General features: G+C 42.3%; 1 protein-coding gene across 1 annotated transcript in view; it reads right to left on the bottom strand.

Annotated features, from left to right (window-relative positions):
• Nucleotides 1-12,242, bottom strand: part of INTS6 (integrator complex subunit 6) — a 487,951-nt gene that overhangs the window by 35,357 nt on the left and 440,352 nt on the right. The window contains exons 14-16 of the mRNA XM_085621797.1: nucleotides 8,793-8,935; nucleotides 8,089-8,323; nucleotides 3,582-3,959 (exon numbers count right to left, since the gene is read on the bottom strand). Of these exons, the coding sequence (XP_085477923.1) occupies nucleotides 3,582-3,959; nucleotides 8,089-8,323; nucleotides 8,793-8,935 (756 nt within the window). The remainder of the gene's footprint in view (nucleotides 1-3,581; nucleotides 3,960-8,088; nucleotides 8,324-8,792; nucleotides 8,936-12,242) is intronic.

Raw genomic sequence — 12,242 nt, 5'->3', positions numbered from 1 at the left:
ACAAATTATGAAGGCAGGAAATAACACTAAAAGCACAAAGGGAAACGCCTAAAATAATACATTTAAAAAATGTGTAACATAACTTTAGATATTGCACATGCCATGGTACATAAGGTACTAATGTAAAAAAAAATAAAAAAATAAAAAATATATATATATATATATATATATTCACTGAAAAAACCATAGGTTTCACACATGTTATAGTTAGCTGGACATTTTACTGATAAAAAAACAATGAAATTCCCCCGTTATAGTTACTGTAGGCAACTATAACTCACGCGACCGTAATCCTCTGCTGATGCTAATACTGTATTTAGACACTTATTTGCCCATGTCTTCTTCCATTAAATTTTAGCTATACATATATTACAAATATTTTTTTTTCATAAAGACACATATGTCATCAGCAGAGGATTACGGTCGCGTGAGTTATAGTTGCCTACAGTAACTATAACGGGGGAATTTCATTGGTTTTTTATCAGTAAAATGTCCAGCTAACTATAACATGTGTGAAACCTATGGTTTTTTCAGTGAATTTGCAAGGTTTTTTAAATGCTAATTCCTAACTATAACGTGTGTAAAACCTATGGTTTTTTCAGTGAATTTGTACGGTTTTTTAAATGCTAAGTTACTTTACGCCATTTGTGGCGTGCGCGCCAACTTAACGCAGTTCGTTCCGTGCGCGCACGGTGCGCTTCGCGCACCGTGTGCCCACGTTACGCTAGATGGGCCATGAACGCACGATGCGCTTCGCGCACCGTGCGCACATGGAGGACATATGATGAGCATCGTTGTGACAGGTAAAATATATGTTTTGTTTTGCTGTAATAAGCCATGCACAAATGGTGCTCTTCGGGCACCATTTGCACACGGGGTGGGGAGAATGTGGATATTTTTTTTTTTATTATTATTTATTACCGTACGCGTACGGTAAGCGTAATCGGCGAAATTTTCGAAAAAATTAAAATTGCCTTTTTTCACTTGGGGGATCGTTGGGGACTCCCTCGACATGGCTAGGTGCTTGGGAGCTGTCTAAACAGCCCCTTTACATGTTTTTGCACTTTGTTTTTCAACCCCCTGTCAGAGTGCGAGAGAGAAAATGGCGGCCGCCGCTTCCTGGTTTCGACCGATTCGAATGTTTACTAAGATCTAACGGCCAATCAGAATCGCGCTCGCGCACGTCACCGTACGCGTACGGTAAGCGCACCGTAAGCTGGCTCAGATATATATATTGATTTAAAGGCTATTTTCTCAGAATCTACTGAACAGATTTACACCAAACCTACAAAAGGCACTTCCTTGACCTGAGGACTACCTCTCTGCCAAATTTCATTAAATTCTGTTCAGCCGTTCGGGCTGTAGCTCTGTCTAAAGGTCCTATGGAAAAATGCATGGGAATAACGCGTTTTGGGACCCCCCTTTTATCTCAGCCCCCGCTTGACGAATCCCCCCCGAGACTTTCAGGGTAGGAGCGGAGCTCAACGCCCCACCTATTTTGAAAATTTTGCGAGGATTCGTCGACCGGCGCCAAAGTTATTCAAAATAGAATGTTGCAGATTTCCTATGGTAAGAGGGTCCTAACTATAACTATCTACTGGCGACCGCCAGTAGATTATATATATATATATATATATATATATATATATATATATATATATATATATATATATATATATAATCTACTGGCGGTCGCCAGTAGATAGTTATAGTTAGGACCGTGTTTCCATAGGAAATCTCAAAATTCTATTTTGAATAACTTTGGCGACGGTTGACGAATTTTCGCGAAATTTTCAAAACTAATGGGGCGCTCCGCTCAGCTCCTACCCTGAAAGTCTCGGGGTGATTCGTCAAGCGGGGGCCGAGAAAAAAGGGGGGGTCCCAAAACGTGTTTTCCCCATGCATTTTTCCATAGGAACTTTAGTCGAAGGTACAGCCCGAACGGCTGAACAGAATTACTTGAAATTTGGCAGAGAGGTAGTCCTCAGGTCAGGGAAGTGCCTTTTGCAGGTCTGGTGTCAATCTGTTAAGTATTTCCTGAGAAAATAGCATTTAAAAGCATATAAATATCTATAAGCGCGCACCGTGCGCGCACGCTGCCGTGCGCAATTCTGATTGGTTGTTAGATGTCAGTCAACATTCGAATCGGTCGAAATCAGGAAGTGTCGGCCGCCCTTTTGTCTCTCGCACTGAAAAGGAAAGGGGGAAAAAAGGTGGAAAACGTGGAAAGGGGGAAAAAAGGTGGAAAACGTGAAAAGGGGGCAGGGAAGAGAGTTCCTGACCCCCTAGCCTTTGTCAGGGGGTCACAGAAGGACCCCCATGGGTGAAATAAACATTGTATCTTTTTGTTATAAAAATCGTGGAGTGCGCGCACGGTGTGTGCAGCGCACCCTCCGCCCAACGCGCGCGCACGGTGTGTGCAGCGCACCGTGCGCCCAACGCGCGGGCACGGTGAAAAACCTTAAAAAAATATATATATATTAATAAATACATAACTTAGCATTTAAAAAAACGTACAAATTCACTTAAAAAACCATAGGTTTCACACACGTTATAGTTAGGAATTAGCATTTAAAAAACATTGCAAATTCACTTAAAAAACCATAGGTTTCACACAGGTTATAGTTAGGTGGACATTTCACTCGTAAAAAAACAATGAAATTCCCCCGTTATAGTTAGTTCAGATAACTAACTCGCGCGACCGCCACTCTATCACAAGGATGATGTCATGAGTGATGCCACTGACCATGTCATGAGTGATGTAATATGCGACGTCATGAGCAGTGGATTGCGGGCGCGCGAGTTATAGTTATCTGAACTAACTATAACGGGGGAATTTCACTGGTTTTTTACGAGTGAAATGTCCACCCAACTATAACCTGTGTGAAACCTGTGGTTTTTTTAAGTGAATGAATATATATATATATATATATATATATATATATATATATATATATATATACACACACACACAAATATGAATATTACAATTCATGTAAACAATGTAGCCATGAGTCACATGATGAAAATATTTTCTTTAAAAATAAAATGAATGTAAAAAATAGTTGTATAATAGTGGTATAATTATAAATACAACAGACAAATGACAGAAAAGTTCAAATATTTAAATTGTTAATGAACTGAAAAGAAAAAAATGCAAAATTTGTCACATCTACCAAAATGTATGCACACACAGACATAATGCATGTCCCACACGGATGACACAACTGAAGCTTGTGTCTAGCTCCACATCATCTCGCAACACAAGCGGAAGGGAACAGAGCCGAGGGTGTGGGGTCTATTATAGTGCTCCCAGCATAAATATTTGTCAGGTCAGAATCTTTTCAATTCGTAGATCTAGATCGCATGGGAGGAAATCTCTGCCGGCAAGGTATAAAACTACATTTGGTAGAGGTATGCCTAAAGTAAGCGGATGTTTGTAATTTGAATTCTCTGTGATATCAGTTTAATGTGACATTTATCGGTGTGCAAAAATACATGACATTTAGAAACAGAACATGCACACCAGAATCAATCGCTACAGTGTAATATATACCAAGAAGTTTTACATTCATACTTACTTCTGCCTGGTTTTCGAATCTCCTTCATAATTTGTGCCTTTAGTTCTGTATTGACCTCTTCGTAGCTCCTAGAATATAATAGTCTCCTTGCTTTGTTTGTGGGCATTACTGACGAATGATCATTCTCTAAACATTCAGTGTCTTCTAAATGCTCATGATTTTCTATAAGTTCATCATCACTAAGGTCATCAGCTTCTGAATGATCATGGTTTAGGTCCTCTATGTGGTTGGTCATTTGTTCCAACGTGCTAAAAGGAGAAGGTGATGGTAAAAAGTCTGTTTCAGTAGATATGCTTGTAAAATCCTCCGTCAGTAGCTGGTCAGCAACATGATTCTCCACAGTATCGCTACTTACAGTATCCGTGTTTACATCAGGAGCTTAAAGAAAATAAAACATACAAACAGTTCGAATCAAAACATGTTAAGCCAAAGTCACTTTTTTAGATCATCATTAGGTTTGCTCCCAGCTTATAGCAACAGTTTGGTGTAGACCGTAAAATGGTTTCATTCTTACTATGTTGATCAGTGCTACGAGATCAATAGTGCAGAAGGTAAAATAATTGCTTAAATAATCTTGCTGTTAATAAAAAAAAACGTGACTATTTGGTAAAACATCTCTCCAACAGTTCTATGGATTAAAAAGCAAACTGTTGTAACTTCCCGCACTTGCTGTAATCATGAGTCTGCCTATGTGCAAAAAAACAAATTACTGGCTCCTGCTTTTCAGTCAAATACTTTAATTAAATTGAATCTTCATAAGGAATAAACAGGAACTGGGAAACTTCATCAATGGCAGTTGATGAATTAGTGTTTGGAGGAGTGTTCCATGAAGAGTAAGGCATCCACATATGATCAGAAGGCTACTCAAAGGTGGCAAGTAAACATTGCATTTGAAGAGATTTACATTCAAATCAAATTACATGATGTGACAAATTATTGTACTTTTCTCTACATCTAGGAAAAAGACACTCATGTGTGACATTAAACTAAGCATCATGAATGTCTAAGAAATAGACCTAATATTTGTAGTACACAGCTAACCTGAAAGACTGGAGAAAGGCCATAATTCTTCCCTAGGAAAATAATCGGTGAGAAACTGTGGAAGTCAGGTATAGAATAAAGATGTTCTGCTCCCTTTTCCACAGTAAAAAGGACTAATTGTAATGATCCTAGACATAATGGTACTCACACCTCACAAAAAAGTTCAGAAGTTACTATTGGCTGCATATATACAAAATGGTTAAAACCTCCTCCTACAGCATAATTATGGATTTGATACTAACTGCCTACTTTTAAAGCCTGAAGTTTTCTCCCACAGGGGAAATATGGAATAGGAACAGGAGTTCTCATATTATGAAATAGGTCAAGGTGACTTCTTGATAGCTGTAACAGCCTAATAGTGCAGGTTTTGCATTTGTGTGCAAGCTGGGAAGAAACCCAGTGAGATTGAGGGGGCGGTCTGGCGCTTTAAAAAGTTGTGGCCCCACTTTTCATTGCTGATCAAGCTTCTCCAACAAGGGAGATTAATTCCTCATAGGAATGAGACATAACTTTTTGGCATCTTGTGTTGCAAGGAACATGACTTGGTGCAAGTGAAGAACCATGTGGACCTGGTGATAATCCAAGTACTGATGCCAACTTTGGTGAGATCTCCTACTTACATTTGTCAAAGGCATACATATTACCCTTGGGGAAAGGGGGTATAAGAGGTCTGTATAACTGTCCATCTAATGCAATAAGTATAGGTTGTATCCAGCCACCTTTGCAACACCTTTTGAAAAATAAGAGGACCCTCTTTTTTGAGTCCTTATAAAGGATGTGCAACGTGGATGAACAACTTTCTTGTGACGCTGCTGTCACTATTCCCAGATTCGAACATAGGCTTGAGTTTAACAATAAACGACAGATAAAACTGGTTATACATCTTCAAATTATGGTGTAGCACAGAAGGAATCCAAGTCTAGGATCTCTGTGCGAATGACTGAGCCCAAACCATGGCAAAAAGGAACTGGCCCGCAGACAAAGGGCTGCTTGACTGAATGAAGTGGAACAATGGGGCCTGCATATTTCTTTACTGAACACAAATACATTTAATCTACATTGACTAAAAGGGTCTGTTGATCATCCTCTTTTGCAGGATCAAAACTAGGTAAAAAAGAAATCTGTCAAAGCTGATTTTGCAAACAAATCTAATCAAAAACAAGCTTTGAGTGATGTGGGTGTGTAGAAGGGTAGATATGATAATCAGACTCCAAATTAGTTCAGTAATGTAGATTTTGCAAAACCAAATATCAAAAACCAACATGTAAATGGAGTGGGGGAGAATTAGAGTGGGGTACATAGGAGTGTATTATTGTATGGATTTGGAAAGCTTTTTGATATCTTGTATGATGGCGATGGATATGGGGATCACTACTTTGGGAAAGCTGTTTTTGTTGTATTGCTGTCACACAAAACAAATGAATTTAAAAACAAAAAACATGTAATAGTAACTTTTCTGCAGAATGTTAGATTTTGCAGCCAAAGGCAAAGTTTAAAATCTAGCAAAAGTTAGTGAACTTTGCAAAATTTCACTGCCCAATTTTTGTTTTGCAGAGCTCAGGTTCTAGCATAGTAGGTTCTGTTAAAGTAACTCCTTGGTCTAACAAAAAGAGGTGCTCAAGGCTCCCACTGCTCAGTCTAACTGTTCTTGAGCGAGCTGGAGAATTGTCAAGTGTCTCATTGCTGCCCTGAATTTACCCTGTTCTGAGTTTCTTCATAGACACATACGAACTGCATAAATTCTTTTACACTATTTTTTTACAGTGATGGAACATAATATTTTTCAAATTAGTATTAAAGATACCAGGCGTTTGGCTCAAGATATGCTACATGGATAAGAAAATCTTTAGGAGACTAAAACAAATCAGTTTGTGTACCATTTTAGAAAAAATAGAGGTGTCAGCCATTCAATTCATTGAGACAGGCGTACCGGAGAATGCATTCTACACAGAATCAATAGATTTAAGAAAGCAGAAGCATGCTTGACTCTTAGATTACATTTGTCACCAAACTGTGCTGTAACACAAATGGAATGCAGGGAGAAGCCAACATTTCAAGGAGGCAAAGTGGGAACAGGATTGTATATGCAATTATTACAGACTTTAGTCAGTATCTCTAAGGTATTGGTTATGGAGGATTAATGGAAACTCAGAAATCGGTGAGGGGCAACATGAAAAAAAAGCGATTAGGCCTTTGCTCATGAAGTCTAGCTCAATATTGAGAACCATAAGACTGTGGACGGCAACTGGCTCTTATATTGGGTTGCAAAGACTACTTTAAACTTTGTACAGATATCTATAGACCACCACCCTTTCACATTTGTCCGGACAGTAAGAAAAGTGAAGAGCTAGTACTGAAAGTAGTACAAAAAACGAACTTTAACTCACACTTCTTGAGCTTGGTGTGAACAATACAAATACAAAGGACAAAACCTTTTAAGAGATTTGGTGCTAGTCAGATCCACACCAGGAACAACCAGTAAAGAAGAACTGCCACAAATTTGAAACTAGGGCCATGACTATTTAGTCTTTTGGTATCAACCAATGTCAGAGTCCTAAGCGAGCATTTGGCTGGAACATGATACACCCACTTGTTAAAAATGGCCAAAGATTTCCCAACCAATGGAAGGCTGACTGTGAAACCAGTATCAATCTCTTACTAAAACAGAATTGTTCAGGCATCAACAGGTTGCAAGGTGCCAAGGAAAGCTAACTTTTTGATGCAGCCTTTTCCCTCCCATAGGAGCCACTCAAAAACATAAAGGACCCTATAGTTTTGCTATAATTAGCCAAAGTGGGTTAAAGAACAGTAGGTTTATAATTTATGGTCCTCTCACTATCTTGCTTCAGATGTGGCACCATGATTGTGCCCTGTCCATATCACTTTCATTTTTTAGGTTTTTCGATCGGTTTCTCTATCTGTGGACAGGTTACAATTCAATTCGCAGAGGCAGATCACTGCAGTTGGCAAAACAGATGACACATACGTTGACGATCAACTAACGCAGATATAAGCTGAGCAGACACCAAGGAATAAGAGAAAGGGATGAAAACAAAACAAAGAAATAAGCATGGGCAAGGCCCGACATTCATGAAGAAGCCAAGAACGAAACCCATTACAATAAGAAATATGCAAGAGCACACCTGATCCAAAGTTTGAATAAGAATCAGGTGATGAGAAACAGGCGATTAAGGACATAAGCATAAAGAGTATAGGAGGGAGAAAACCCACACGTGCAAGGATACACCTACTTGATACTGGATGCACAGTATTTTAAAACATGTTAATTAGTCTATCTCCACAACTATGTGTTTAAGTCCTAACCAGCTTGCAACAGAAAAGAGGAAAACAGACATGTGTCAGTTCCCTGATAACACTATGATGGCAACAAAGTTTTTATGGCTGAATGGACACATTGATATTAACGCTTTAACATACAAATTACAAAATAATAAAGGAAACTTACTTTTATGAATGGGAATAGGTTTTATAACATCTGGTTGAACTTGATTTACAGGTGTTGGAGGCCCTTTTCCTCCTATGTGGTTGTTTAATACTGCAGGAGTCTGCGGCCAACCTCTCAATAGGGGGGACATACACCGTCGTCTTTTTGGAACCCCTTGCATGTTTGGTTCCCCTGGTCGTTTGTGTTTATTTTGTGGGCCCGACACAAATTCATCTGCTTCATCAATCATCATCCCCTGCAACAAAACAATATATATTAGGAAGTCTCTTTAGAGTACACAATTATGTGAATTTGAAACCAACTAGAAAGATCTTTAAATATATACCTACAAATGTCAGCGAAGTAAAGAAATATGCACTAAAATCAACCGGACAAATCCAGATGTATATCACAACTTATCTGCCTTACACAATTTAAGGAAGACCTAATTTTCAACATTCAGTAGACGGAAAGGCTAGATGAAGACAATCCCCTCATGTTCAAGTGCTCGTGTTGCTAACAGAAAGCATGAAAAAGGGGGTTGGATGGGAGTCTTAAACGATAATGCCGTAGGAGCAAAACAAGGTTTCTTTCAATAAAAAAAGTCAAGCTATCTGGGGAACTCAAAACACGGACCAGTATTAAGCAATATGTTTTACCCATGTACACTAGAAAATGAATTTCTCCATTTTAAAAACATTCTTTACAATATATGTTGAAGTTACCTTTTTATCCATTTTGAAGGGGTTCCCAAACGTATGTAACCGTCGCGGCTGATCGGAGTCCAGTTCTCGGAGAGGGGAAGGTATATGCTTGAGGTACTCCTGGTAATTACCCATTTGGGCAATAGGAATGCTATGAACCTGATCTGTTAAACAGTAACATTAGAAATGACCATTATGCAACATACCACTGTAGCAGAATGTAATGAAATAATAAACATGCCCTTAATCTTTTTGTAGCTAATGTAGGACTTTTTTTATTAAATAAAAAAAACTATCTGAAATAATTGAGACGGTCTACGCACAGTACTGGTAAACTTAAGCCATTCAAACATGCACCTTTTCTTTTGTGCGCCAATGCACATTCTCATCACACATACACACACACAAACACACATACACATGTGAAAAATCACTTGCACAGGGTCTGATGTATCAAGGGGTTTTACCCATTCTGTGTCCATGAAGAAATGCATAGTGACACAAGGCCTGCAGTCTTAAAGTTCTAAGCTTCAACATACACACCTAACCTTCCTTTAGTCCTCAGCACACCCCAACAGTACAGAGATATTGCCTCATGTTACAAATGTGATACATAGTTCACCTTACTACAAAACAAGAGGGGAGAGAGGTCCTTAGGACCCATTTTTCGAACTTACTATCAATTATTAAATTAATAATTAAAGAGACCCTTGACCGGTAGGTCGCTCCACCTCCGCACAGCACCGCCTGTGCGTCCTGTCCTTGCCTCAGCTGCCGCTGCTGAGGTAGTTGAGGTCTGTTCTTCGGTACCGATCTATCTGTAAGAAACTTTAGTTAGTTAGATTCCTTACCTTAGAAAATCCCCAGGCGTCAGGCTGGATCCGGATAGATTTTGGGTCAGCAGTACCCTTGCGCGTCGGTAGGCGTTGTCTGCGACTCCACGTCCGTCGTCGTGATCGCCGGGTTGACGTCGGAGTACTTAGACGCCGCCCTCGCGTGCCGACGTCAGTTCTGTACATAGCTTTCCGCGCCAGGAACGCAGAGCCATGCAAGAAACAGACACTGGTGCAATGAAACAAGGGACCTGAAAGGGATGACCTTAACCCTAGATATCAGTTCGCAGAACGGGGAGGATGGGTGGGGCAGTAAGGAATCCAATTAACTAATGTTTCTTACAGATATATCGTTACCGAAGGTAAGTAACTTGTTCATCTGAAAGAAACGCGTTAGTTAGATTCCTTACCTTAGAATAGATACCCCAGCAATACCAACCCCGGTGGTGGGTCTGCGAACTAAGATCACACCAGGAAGTCCTGGAGAACGGACCGGCCAAAGAAGCAGTCTCTCCGGACTTGGCTGTCCAGGCAGTAATGTTTGGCAAACGTGTGCAACGAGGACCACGTTGCTGCCTGACAAATGTTCTGCAGAGGGACTCCCCGTCCCAAGGCAGTAGTAGCCGGTGTGGCCCGAGTGGAATGGGCCCTCAGCCCCACAGGAGGATCCTTCTTAGCCAAGGAGTAACAGGCCTTAATGCACAAACCGACCCATCGAGAGATGGTCCGCTTGTGCACTGCCCGTCCCTTCTTAGCGCACACGTAGCCAACAAAGAGTTGGTCGTCCACCCGGAACGGTTTTGTGCGGTCCAGATAGGAGAGCACACGTTTTGGGTTCCGACGGTGGAGCCTCTCTTCCTCTTTCGAGGGATGCGGAAAGAAGGTGGGCAAGGTAACAGACTGCCCGATGTGAAAGGCAGTAACCACCTTAGGAAGAAAAGAATGGCGAGTCCTCAGAATAACCTTGTCCGGATGGACAGAGCAGAAAGGAGGCTTAGAAGAAAGAGCCTGGAGGTCACTCACTCTTCTGGGAGAGGTGATGGCAACCAGGAAAGCAGTCTTGAGAGTCAGAAGACCGAGAGGACAGTTATGAAGTGGCTCAAAAGGAGCGCACATCAGATAGGTTAACACCAGATTCAAGTCCCACTGAGGAATTACAAAGGGGACAGGAGGAAACATGTGAGTAATGCCTTTTAAGAATCTATTCACAACAGGGGACTTGAAAAGAGAATGCTGATCAGGAAGCCGTAAGAAGGCAGAAACAGCTGAAAGGTATCCCTTGATGGTGCCCAAAGCAGAGCCCTGCTGGGCCAGGGAAAGAAGAAAGAGGAGAACCTCAGAAAGAGGAGCGGAAAGGGGATCCACAGCCTTTGCTGTGCACCATACCACAAATTTGTTCCACCTGCAGGCATATACCGTTTTAGTGGAGGGACGCCTGGCTGCCAGAATGACATCACAGACTTCAGGAGGCAAGTCAAATGGCATCAACAGCTGCCGCTCAATCTCCACGCATGGAGGTGGTGGCTGGACAGGTTCGGGTGGAGGACCGTCCCCTGCTGCTGCGACAGAAGGTCCTCCTGAAGAGGCACTCTAATCGGGGGATCGATTGACAGACTAAGTAGCTTGGGATACCAGTATCTTCGTGCCCAATCCGGAGCCACAAGGATGACTTGGACTCGGTCGCGCCTGATCTTCTTCAGCACTCTGGGCAGAAGTGGTACAAGCGGAAAGGCGTACAACAGACCGCAACTCCACTCACGACGAAAAGCGTCTGAGCAAGTGCCGCCTTGGAAATTCCAACGCGCAGAACTGATGACATTGCGCGATCTCTTCGGTGGCGAATAGATCTAACCAAGGCTCTCCCCATTGCCAAAAGAGTCCTTGTGCAACGTCAGAGTTCAGACGCCATTCGTGATCCATCATGCACCGGCAGCTGAGTTCGTCCGCCCTGGTGTTCAGAGAGCCCCACAGGTGTTGAACCACCAGGGTGATGCCCTGATGTTTCAGCCATGTCCAGAGGTGCAGAGCCTCCTGACTAAGGGTCCAAGACCCCACCCCGCCCTGTTTGTGGCAATACCACATGGCGGTGGTGTTGTCCGTGAACACCTGCACTACACTTCCCCGGACAGAGGGAAGGAATGCCTTCAGTGCGAGCCGGATCGCCCCCAGCTCCAATAGGTTGATATGGAGCCAGGACTCCGCCGGAGACCAGAGGCCTCTGATCTCCACCTCTCCCATGTGGCTTCCCCATCCCTGGAGGGATGCATCCGTCACCACTAAGTGCTCCGGTTGGGGTATGGAGAGGGATCTGCCGCAGACCCAATCGTGGTCTGTGAGCCACCACTACAACTGTCTTGCAGTGCCCTCTGAGATCAGGACGTGGTCGGACAGGTTACCCCGATGTTGAGCCCACTGGAACTTCAGGTCCCACTGCAGAGCCTGCATCCGCCACCTGGCGTGATGTACCAGCAGGATGCAGGAGGCCATCCGACCCAGCAGCCGTATGACCATTCAGACCGAAACTCGGGATAAAGCCTGTAAGATCGGAATCAGAGCCTGAATATCCCGAACCCGCTGTTCAGGAGGATAGACTGGAAACTGCGCCGAGTCCAGAACCACTCCGATGAAAAGGAGCTTC

This window comes from Triturus cristatus, chromosome 8, assembly GCF_964204655.1.
Source record: "Triturus cristatus chromosome 8, aTriCri1.1, whole genome shotgun sequence".
Classification (NCBI taxonomy): Eukaryota; Metazoa; Chordata; class Amphibia; order Caudata; family Salamandridae; genus Triturus; species Triturus cristatus.
Note: the sequence above shows the minus strand (reverse complement) of the source record. Positions and strands in the feature narration are given on the sequence as shown.